The 11,631-nt window shown below is 24.4% G+C and overlaps 3 protein-coding genes across 4 annotated transcripts; all 3 read left to right on the plus strand.

The window, feature by feature from the left end:
• Positions 1–1,089: 1,089 nt before the first annotated feature.
• Positions 1,090–4,895, plus strand: LOC127281727 (lactosylceramide 4-alpha-galactosyltransferase-like). Its single transcript, XM_051305599.1, has 6 exons — positions 1,090–1,528; positions 1,625–1,724; positions 2,748–3,486; positions 3,561–3,957; positions 4,049–4,259; positions 4,340–4,895. Exons 3-6 carry the CDS (start codon positions 3,291–3,293, stop codon positions 4,607–4,609), a joined length of 1,074 nt encoding a protein of 357 aa, XP_051161556.1. The 5' UTR covers positions 1,090–1,528; positions 1,625–1,724; positions 2,748–3,290; the 3' UTR covers positions 4,610–4,895.
• Positions 4,896–5,142: 247 nt separating this feature from the next.
• LOC127281728 (lactosylceramide 4-alpha-galactosyltransferase-like) lies at positions 5,143–7,560 on the plus strand. Of its 2 annotated transcripts, none has more exons than XM_051305600.1 (5): positions 5,143–5,425; positions 5,962–6,358; positions 6,448–6,658; positions 6,735–7,049; positions 7,185–7,560. In XM_051305600.1, exons 1-4 carry the CDS (start codon positions 5,287–5,289, stop codon positions 7,002–7,004), a joined length of 1,017 nt encoding a protein of 338 aa, XP_051161557.1. In that variant the 5' UTR covers positions 5,143–5,286; the 3' UTR covers positions 7,005–7,049; positions 7,185–7,560. The 2 variants fall into 2 exon arrangements, with proteins under 2 accessions (XP_051161557.1, XP_051161558.1); XM_051305601.1 differs by having other exon boundaries at positions 5,294–5,425; positions 5,967–6,358.
• Positions 7,561–7,716: 156 nt separating this feature from the next.
• On the plus strand, positions 7,717–11,588 carry LOC127281725 (uncharacterized). The gene is made up of 9 exons (XM_051305597.1): positions 7,717–7,936; positions 8,258–8,344; positions 8,800–8,912; positions 9,115–9,333; positions 9,445–9,863; positions 9,952–10,249; positions 10,322–10,729; positions 10,800–11,034; positions 11,132–11,588. The coding sequence occupies exons 2-9, from the start codon at positions 8,260–8,262 to the stop codon at positions 11,335–11,337; spliced, it is 1,983 nt and encodes a 660-aa protein (XP_051161554.1). The 5' UTR covers positions 7,717–7,936; positions 8,258–8,259; the 3' UTR covers positions 11,338–11,588.
• The last annotated feature ends 43 nt before the right edge of the window (positions 11,589–11,631 follow it).

Below are 11,631 nucleotides of genomic sequence, written 5' to 3' on the forward strand. Positions count from 1 at the left end.
ACTACTTTTCGCCAACGTCAAGGACGGAATGAGTTCTCAAAATGGCGGCGTTACTAGAGTGAAACTAGGCGCAGACGCCATCTGCACCAGGCGCGCGAAACTAATGAATTTCAAATATTCAATATATTATATTTTTTTTAATAAATCTAATATTTCATGTAAAATATATTATCAGTAAATATTCAATTTGAAAATTATACACTTCTTTCAACTTTTAATTAAAATATATTTATTCTATTAATATATTAATTCTAATGTTAATAATCAACAGAATCTATATTATCAACTGACGGGAAACTATTTAAATTTTAAAATAAAATTTAAATATTAAATCAAAAATTTAAAAACGTATATAATAATAATATTAAAATAAATAAATAATTAAAATTAATTAATTTATTGAAATTTTTAGTAATTTAATAATTGACTTCTGAATGTAAAGTATGCAACCAACCATACAAAAATAAAAAAAAAACCTGTAACTCGGTTACATATGATAATGATTAAAAAAAAAAGTATAAAATAAATAAAAATTTGTAATTAACAATAGTATTAGTTTCTTCAATTAAAAAAAAACTTGTAATTAATTGTTTTGTAAATAATTTTAAAATTATTGTTAACTCGAGAATTTAATGTCCTTGATATGTTATTATTACAAATTAAAAATAGTCTATTTACAATTCGATGACTGTCTTAAGATTCATAATTAAAGAAAATAGAAATATACCCCGTTAGTGCATGCGCGTCAAGTTATCAGGGCTGTAACTAAAATACAATATTACTTCCGGAAAAATTAAAACATATTTTCCTTATTTTAATTTTATTATTTAAATATTCAAATGAATATTTTAATAAAAAATATTTTTAAACATGATTTTCAAATTGTATTATATTGATAAAATTAAAAATAATTTACTAATAGAGGTAATTATTTTTAATTCATTTTTATGTTTAAAATTTTAATGAATTATTGGTAAATTGTTAAAAAAGATCAATTGAAATATTTTGTACGATTCAGTTTGTATACGAAGATTTTACAAGCTCATAGAATGAAAAGGGGGATGTTTGAAGTGGAGGGGGATGACGCCACCATTTCTACCCTTCTTAACTACACCGTTGTGTCAATGCGGTGGGATCACACGATTTTGTAGACAGTTCATTCTTTCAATAAAATATAAGTTAACACCAGAAAGAAAAGAATTATTTTACAGGAAATGACCTTCTAATATTCAGTGAAAATCTCAGTGTAATTGTTGACAAATGGAATTCTTTTATATATTGTGAAAATATAGTTATTTCAACATAAAACGTCCATAACCAAGTTTGCTTTTATGTTTTGTGATATATGTTATTTTAAATTTAACAACAGTGACGAAACAGAAAATTAAGTTTCTTAAATTATGAAATGAATTTTTAATTAACATTTGTTTTACTTTTTTAAATGTGACATATTTTAATATCATCTGACGGAATGCAGTACATATTTATAATAATTTAATATTGATAAATCGTTTTTGCAAATAAATACGTAAGTAAAAAATATTTCACAAATATATTTTATATACATTCATAAACATTTTTTGTATTTTTTTTTTAGAATTGGTAATTTTTTTTTATTTTACAGAATTGCTAACTTACTTTCTGAATTCAAAACAAAAAAAAAAAAAACAGTAAAGTGATTTGAACTTGTTACACTGTCTTAAAATTTGGAATTTAAATGTTTTGTAAGTATAATATTTACGTTCTATAATTCTATTTTTAAATTTAAAAATGTTTATTCTGATCATTGTTGTTAAGTATTTTTTTAAAAATAAAATTATCAGATATATTTGAAATATTTACACAGTATAGGTAAAAAAGTTTTTTTTTTCTTTACTCAGGTGTGTTTTTTTTTTTAGTATATAATGTATATTGTATTGTTACATAAGGTAATGATTTTATGGATAAACTAACATGTTACACAAATAGAAAAATGGAATAGACAATTTATTATTGTTAGTTCATATATAAACAAATATAAAAATTGTTTGCAAATAAAAAATAAAAAAAAATTTTTTGCAAAAAGGAGAATTTCAAACATTTATTTTTATTTGTTTTTTTTATAAGATTAATATCTATTTCCTCAATTGTGTACCTTTACAAAGTTTTACAATTTTCGCAAACTTAAATACTGTAACTAATAGTGAATAAAAAAAAAAGTAATTATATGTTTTTTTTTATAAATTAATATAATTATTAATCATTTCATAGCCTTGAAATATAAATAAAAAATAATAATACATTCACGTTTATCTATTGAAAAGAAAAATTGATAATTAAGTTTCGTAAGTTTAAAATATTATATAAATATTATAAAAAAAGTATTAAATTAATAAAAATAAATTTACACTACATAATAAATATAAACGTAAATATTCCGTATACCTTTGTGTTGTTTTTTGTAATTTTATATTTTATACTTTAATTTTTGTATATGTATTATTTTATATTACCATTTTTATTCACTATTAGTTTTTTAAATTCGCAGGGGAAAATAATTGTAAACAGTACACATTGGAGAAAAACAAAATCTAATCTATAAACGGAAATATTAAATATATCAATGATGTTGCAAATAATCAATATAACCATATGTAAAATCCAGTCATGAAATTCTATCGATTATATAAAAATGTCTGCAACTATACCTTAAAAATTGTTACTTGGGTTTGAAATATCTTATCTATATAACATATTCTTATCTCTAGTTTGGTGAGTGGGAGAGAGCTGACAGAATCAAGCACATCAGTATACATCTCAACATTTAAAAAGTTACAAAAAGACAAAAAAATAAATCAAAGCAAATTAATTGCCAACTTAATTTAATAGTCGAATGTAAAGGACAACAAAATTTATTTCTTGAGTGATGTTACGAGAATTGAAAATTGATCTTCCCACCCCAACAATTATTGATCAAATATTGTGATAAAAAAAAAATGTAAGAATTCATTTTTTATTTTAAATATTCGTAAAATGATCAAAAAGTGCCATAAAAAAAGAATGTTTTACTATTTTTGACATATAGTTTTGTCAAACCAATTTTTTCCAATTAAATAAGAATAGAAAATACTATAAGAAATATAAGGTTGTTATCAGTAATAATTGATAAGGTGTAATGAAAAATTAAGATAATGGAGAAAAATAATATAAACATGAGAGAATAATTACATAGATACATAATATCTAGATAAATCTACATTAAAAGTGCGAGAGAGAAATGAGAGATTAGAGACGCAACAAATTTTTAATAAATGTCACAAAAAATGAAAAAAAGATTATTATTGAGTTTTATATGTGCCGTTATTTTATTTATTTTTGTAATTTCAAATGATGGTGATTTTAGTCAAATAATTTTACCCCTTATGATTTCTCGCAATGAACGTGACATATCTTGTTATATCAAAACGTCTGATATTAATGGACTACAGGAATTTGACGCATCAAAAGGTATTGTTAATTTTAAATATTACATTGTTTTTGTAATTACAGTAATTCATTTGTTTTTTTTTTGTCATTTTTAGACATTGAGAGATCAAATTTTGGGAAAAATATTTTTTTTCACGAAACATCATGTTACGGTGACGAGGGTTTAATGTTAAATGGAAGACAAGCATGTGCCGTGGAATCAGCTGCAAAAATGAATCCAAATATGTCAATTTATTTATTATTTATGAGTCCAGAAAAAATTTCCGATTCATCAAAACAAATAATAAGACAATTATTGAGTTATAAAAATATCAAAATTCGACGTCTTTATATGAATAATTATGTAAAGCATACGCCATTGGAAGAATGGTTTGACAGTGGTATTTTGAGAACAAGTCACTGGCCAAAAAGCCACATGTCTGATATTTTGCGGTATCTCACATTATGGAAATACGGCGGTATTTATTTGGATTTAGATGTCGTTGTCACAACGTAATTGTATTCTATATTATTAAAAAATAATTTTGTTTTTTTTTTCTATATATTTATAATAATAAAATTAAATATTTACTTTTTTTCCCAGATCTTTGGAAAAATTGAAAAATTTTGCTGGCGCAGAAGATTGGGAAGATGTTGCAGCAGGTGTAATTGGATTTGGAATGGACACTTTGGGTCGAAGAGTAGCTGATGCTAGTGTGAGGGATTTAAAAAGAAATTTCAAAGGCAATGTTTGGGGTAATAATGGACCAGGAGTGATAACACGAATCCTACAAAAACTCTGTGATACAAAATATGTAAGATGATATGAATTTTTTTTTTTTTTTTTTTTCTAAACAAGAATATAAATAAAATTAATTTTTATTATTTATTAAAGGCTCGCGATATGATACCAATTCGTTGCACTGGATTCAAGGTTTTTCCACCATCTGCTTTTTATCCAATTGGCTTTAGAAATTGGACAAAATACTTTGAAACAGTTAACATGAGTGAAACAATGGAGATTATTAAAAATTCAAAAGCAATTCACGTGTGGAATAAATTTAGTCGCGAGAGAAAAATCAAAGTTGGCGATCAAGTGCCCTATTCAATAATTGCCCAAAAATATTGCCCTAAAGTTTATAACAATTGCGGTGAATTTTTCTAATCAAATTTTTAATAAATTTTGTATTATTTGTTTATTTTTTCATTTAAAAAAAATTTTTCTAGAAAAACATTACGAAGACAATTCTAAAAATAAGATTTTTCAGAAGCGAAAGCAGTATTTTAGATATGTGTGTATTCAATTTTTTTTAAAAATAATTTCTAAAATTAATTGATTCATTGTAACAGTATTGCTATAATAATTATTAATTAATAATATTCTAAAAACTTTGTAAGAAAAATTTATTTATAATTTAATTTTGAATAAAATGATTGATTGTTAAATCAAATTAATAGAAGTATTATTAATTTTTTTTTTGTATGGTTAATAAATGAAACAAACATAATAAGAAATTGATAATTAATTTAATGATTGAAGTTGGATGAATTTAAATAATTTTTTTTAACGAAAATTTCACGTGTCCAATTTTCCACTAAACCAGTGACTAAATAAATCTAATCTAATCTATAGAATAAATTGATAAAAAATTGGCGATTTTCTGCAAAAATCATAAGTTATATATAATACATAAGACATAAAGCATAAGAGTAAAATTTTATAACCCTAACTTTGTCATTAACATCTAAGGAAAGAAGAAAAATTAAAAAAAAAATGAAAAATATAAGAAAAATATTATTAATTTTATTCTTCGGTACGATTTTTTTTATATTTTCGTTGTAATGTCTGTGCGTCAAAAATTTATCACTCATAATAATCAAATAACGACTATCATAAGAAAATTTCATATTTTAAATGATACTGATTTTTCGTGTTATAACGAAACAACCGATCCTGATGGTTTAATGGAATTAAATTATGGTGAGTATTCACTTTTTTTCATATAAAAATCAAATAATCTAAAAGAGTTATTCTATTATATTTCGACTAAAGTCCTTACCGACTATTTTAATAAATTATAATACTTTAGAGGAATGATTTCAAAGTAATCAAGGTCACGAAATGAAATGAAATTTATTAAAATTTTTATTATTTATTGTAAAATATGGATTTAAATTATATGAGGTGCGGGACAACTGGTAAATAACTAGAAATGTGAATGTTCCCTTATTGCTTTTATCAATTTATAAAAATAAATTTAGTCATTCTTAATAAATTCCAATATTTTATATTTTCATGGAAAATGATATGTTTTCTTTAATATTTTCTATTATGATGAAAAAGTGTCAAATTCATATTTTACAATAAATAATTAAAATTTTAATAAAATTCTTTTCATTTCGTGATATTGATTACTTTAAAATCATTTCTTCAAAGTGTTACAATTTTTTAAAATTAGTCGGCAACGATTTTAGTCGAAATATAATGGAATGATTCAAAATCGAAAATATTTTAAGAAAAGGAAGGACCAACATTGGGAAATTGTATTTTCTTTCATGAAACCTCATGTTTCGGAGATTCTGGATTACTTTTAAATCCAAGACAAGCATGTGCAGTTGAATCAGCAGCATTAATGAATCCAAACATGAATGTCTACCTTCTATATTTATGTGGTTCGAAAATTTCGAAATCTGCTGATATAATGATTCAACAACTTCGGAGTTATAAAAATATAAAAATCCAACGAATTCATATCGATAAATATATGAAAAATACACCATTGGAAAAATGGTATGCCCGTGGAATTTTAAAAACCAGTAAATGGCCAATAAATCACATGTCCGATATTATGAGATATCTCACATTATGGAAATATGGTGGAATTTACATGGATTTGGACGTTGTTGTTATTAAGTAATTTTATATATGTTGAAAAAAAATTTTTTTTCACACATTTATAAAATAATTACTACATTTTAATTTTGTTTTCTCATTATTTATAGATGTTTGGAGGATTTGGAAAATTTTACCGGTGCAGAAGACGCAATACGTATTGCTGCTGGGATAATTGGATTTGGAATGGGAAAACTTGGTAGAAAAATGGCTAATAACAGTATAACGGATTTAAAGCACAATTTTTTAGGATGGGCCTGGGGAAACAATGGTCCAGGTGTAATAACTAGAACACTAAAAAAACTTTGTAATGTCACATCAGTGAGTAAAATTTTAAATCTTATTTTAAATTTATCTGAAAAAAATAGTTTAAAATTTTTTTTTTTTTTTTTTAAAGGTACAAAATATGACAAAGGACCAATGTCAGGGTTTTGATGTATTTCCTCCTTCAGTGTTTTATCCAATTTTTTATCCTAGTTGGAGAAAATATTTTACAACTGACAATACAAATAAAACAATGAATACAATTGAAAAATCAAAAGCAATTCATGTTTGGAATAAATTAAGCAAATTGGAAAAAGTTCAAGTTGGTAGTAATGTACCATATGGTAAAATAGCCGAAAAATATTGTCCAAAAACTTATAAAAATTGTGGTACAATTTTTTAAAATGGACGATTATTTAAGAAAAATTTTATTAATTTATAAATAATGGTATTAAATTTATCTACCTATAGAATAAATTAATTAAATTGTTTAATTAATAGTTATAATTATTTATTTTATTAATTAATAGGTTTACTTTAATTTGGGTTTAAAAAATTTTTTTTTTCATGTGACCACAATCAGGCAAAAATGTGTATATGCTATAATTAAGTCAAATGTACAAGTTACTTCGGACTTCCTGATAATGTTAACAAATTGACCAAATGAGACTGTTAATCGTCTGTACAAAGAAAAGGATAAGAAGAAGTCAAAATAAAACTTCGTATTTCCTTTTAGAAACAAAACAAATGATCAGTACTGTCATTATCAAAATTTAATGATGAGTCAAATTTTTTTGCTGCTAATTATTATTTTTTATAATTAATTAATTATTTAATTTACTTATTACCTTTATATTACTTCAAATATTTAATTTCAGAAATTTATAATATAAAACAAAAATTAAGGATTATTATTTTTTGTAAAGTAATTCTTTTGACAATTATAAGAGTGACATTGACATATTTAGTATTATTTTTTTTAGCTAAATTAATTTTAAAAAAACAAAATAAATCTTAAATTTGTTTTCAAGTGTAATTCTTTTTTATTGTATTTATTATTAATAAATAAATGTATACGGCACTGTATAATGTTATAACCTTATCAATATCTGAAAAACCGATTTGCTTTGCAAGGGGTCGTGGGTCATTTTCAATGCGTTAATGTAATTTCTCAAGTCAAAGCAGTTGCATCCTGAAAGATTTCGCGACGTGTTATAAAAGTCATTTTGTTCTTCTTACGTGTGTTTAATTTTTTCTTTAAACCACCCCTTTACTTTGTTCGCGACGATTTAAAAAAAAAATAAACTACCTTGTACAATAAAAAATTAATTGCAGGTTTGCTGATATTAATTTCTATCCCCATGAAACTCGTTTCCCATTTTTAGAACAATTGAAAGTTAAATTTTATTTCTAAAAAAAATGATTTTTTATATTATTTTTATTTATTAAAGTTATTAATAAAATAACGTATTATAAATTATATTTTTTTATTTACATTATTTATTTTAAAAAAATATAGTATCAATAATGCGTTTATTTAAAAATTTAAATGAATTACGAAATTTTCAAGTCATATTATCATGCATTTTAAATAAGTTTTATCAATAGATAAGAATATTATACTGATGTGGTCAATTTGAACTTTGAATTTTTTAGGCATGTTCGGTGTTTCTTACCTGTTCAATATTGCATTGATTGTTGTTTTTATTTTATTTATACCTGCAATTTTGCTGAGTTATCTTTGTAAGTAAAAGTCTTTAATTGTATATTCTAAATATATATCATTATTAAAAATTCGAAATAAAAATATTTTATATTTTAAAAAATATATATACATGCAAACATGTGAATCATTGTGGGGCTTATATTGTCAGATATATCTATACTTGATAAATCACAAAATAGTGATTGATATGCATTATTAATTGTGTTACTGATAACGATAAATACATATAGAACAATTAAAAATATACAAGTAATTATAATATAATGCATATCATTCACTATTTAAAAATCAATATCAGTTTCAGATTAATAAAAAAAATCTGTAAAAATTCTTGAATAACAATAATATTTCTAAAATATTGTACAAAAGATAAATTAATTTTTTATTTTTTATTTGTGGAATTATTTTTATTTACCAAGTGTCGTTAACAAATATCTTCTTTAAATAATGTGATCCAGTTTGTCTCTTCTAGTCGTCAATTGGTCCAGACGATGCTGGGTTCGTTTTGTAAAATGGAAACATCCTCAATATTTAATAGTCAGCCGGAACAGTATTCGAAGTATTCTCGAACATGGAAGAAATCAGGCAAGCGAATCTAAAACAGAAAATAATTAAAATATTAGAAATATGATTTATAAAAATGTATGTGACGCGCTCTGAAGAACAATTAAAAAATTACAAACATAACCTATACACCTTTCTTCAAAAAGCGTCACGTATTTGTTAAATTTACATATACCTGTGAGCAATTTTTTCTTCTGTAAATTAATAATTTCTTTTTTTTCAGGGAATATATACTTTACTGGTCCAGGGTAGATCCATTACAGATAATGTGAGAAATCATTTAATTCACTTAACATCTTCGAAAACATATTTGAAGATGACATTAACAACAAAATGGGGTCTTTATGCTTGGAAAAAACTTGACAATTTTTCTGTTGACAATCATTTAATATTTTCGCCCGGTTCTTTTAAGGGTCGACCAATTACAGAATCCAATATTCAGGTTCAAAAATTTTTAAAAATTCTTTAAACAATTTTTACTTCTTTGATTGTTTCTTTTTTTTTTTTAATAAATTTATATTCGTAAATAAAAATATTTTATTATTACTTTCAGGATTACGTAAGTGATGTGGCAGCAAAATTTTTGCCATCAAATCATTCGCCATGGCAAGTGCATGTCATCAATTGTCTAATGAGAGGTGAAACAAGTAAATTTTGTCTTGTACGTGTACATCATCTTCTTTTACAACAGGAAAATTTTACATTGGCCGATTTTTTACCATTAAAAATATCACCAGAAAATTGGGCATGTCAAAAAACAAATTCACCATTCACTAATCTTTATTCAGAACCATCGGCACTTCCACGACTTCATGAAAAACTTATGGAAAGTTTCAGCAATACTTGGAATGAATTTTTATGTAATAATGATCCATTGGAGAGACCGGAAATATTTAAAAAACCAATTGGTCTTTTTTTGTGTGCAAAAATTGCAATTATTATCATGGTATCGACAATGAAAGAACTCACCAGGTATTTTTAACATTTTATAAAAATTATAATAAATAATTTTCTGATTTGAAAAAAATTAATTATAAATAAATACCTAATTAATTTGCAGAAAATATAAAAAAGTTGAAGGTCTTCGATTTAGGGAAATTCTTCCAGTTCTCGAAAAAGAAGCGCAAATACGAAATTTCACATCTAAAATTATCTTGAAAGCATTTTCGGCATCTTTAAATCCTCTTGAATTCTCTCGTTTCATTGTTTCATGGATATGGTATATGATTGTGAGCTTAACGTTAAAAATACCAATTTTATTTATCCGTGAATTAAAAGCTCTTAAATCGTCCGATAAACATTACTATCCTGATACATTGATTTCGATTTTATTTTGCTATTTGCCATTAATTTTCCAGGTAAATTATCTGAAAAAAAAATTAATTCGATAAAAATATTATTCAACGAATTTAATAATTTTTTTTTTTTAGGCTACTTTGGAATTTTTCTCCATAACGGCAATAGCTTTAGGAGCGCCAAGATCAATTCTTGACGAGCTATTTTTAAAACACACTCAACTAAATCGTTTACAAACGATTTCGCCATGTGGAAGAAAAGTCCTTGCCTGGTCGGATGAAGTTAATACAGAAATACTGCAAAAAATTTCCAGTGTTACTGGCGCAACGGAATCGGAAATACTTTTAGTAGCAACTGTCGATTCATTAAAAGAATATTTTCAACAATCAGGCCTTCAAATACCAGATGAAATTTTGGCAACTGCAAAATTTGTTAGTCAAAGGGATCTTTTTATAAAAAATCACAAAACAAGGGGTCTTCTATGCCTGGGTCTTCCTACAAAAACTCATCTGTTTGAGGATGATCTCATTGAGATTCTTCAGGTTTTTAAATTAATTTTAAAAAAATAAATATTTTTTTTTTGCATTTCTTCATGAATTTGAAAATTTGCAGATTATTCAAAGAAATATTCACGATGCAAGATCAAGGCAAAGTGCAATTTACGCGATTACAAAAGCAGAAACTTCTTCTGGATTAATTACATCATGTTTACCTTCAATTTTATTAAAAATTTTACTTTATCATCTCACGAGAAGGTATTCCATTTCTTTAACACATGTGGATGGAGATTTACCAATTGAGGGTATTCGTACAGCTGTTTATTGGCGACCACCTCAGGGAAATTGTAGTAAGTTATATTTTAATTTAACAAACAAAATTGACAAAATATAAAAATACGATTTAATTTATAATTTAAAAAAAATGAAATGGTAACAATTTTACAGGTATGTCAATGACACTTCATAGGCATGGGAATGGTGTACGATTAGGAGTAATGTGTGACGCAATGATTGGTCCCCAGCACACAATAATAACAAAAACATTTCCAACAAGTTTAGAAAATTTTGCCATGAAAGTTGGCGTACCAAAAATGCCTAGAAGAAGTCCTAGTCCAAGTCCATCAAGTCCAACAACATCACCAGGATATTAAGAAAAAAAGAATTTTACTTCCGTCCTTCTATAAAAATGTGAAAATTGAAAAATATACCGAAAATTTTCGGTTATAAAAATTAAGACTGGACTTATACCAAACGAGATTAATATTTTTTTTTTTTTATTTTATTGGAACTTTTTCGAAAAAAAAAATTATCGTATCGATTTTTTATATTTTCACATATACAATAATTTTCAAAATGAAATATTTTTTTAAAATAAATTTAAAAAATTAATTATTAAATTATTTATATTATTGTTATTATTATACTCATTATACCATTACGTCGAC

The sequence above is a fragment of the Leptopilina boulardi genome, unplaced genomic scaffold, assembly GCF_019393585.1.
Source record: "Leptopilina boulardi isolate dan_hultmark-lab unplaced genomic scaffold, ZJU_Lbou_2.1 LbouV2_278, whole genome shotgun sequence".
Lineage (NCBI taxonomy): Eukaryota > Metazoa > Arthropoda > Insecta > Hymenoptera > Figitidae > Leptopilina > Leptopilina boulardi.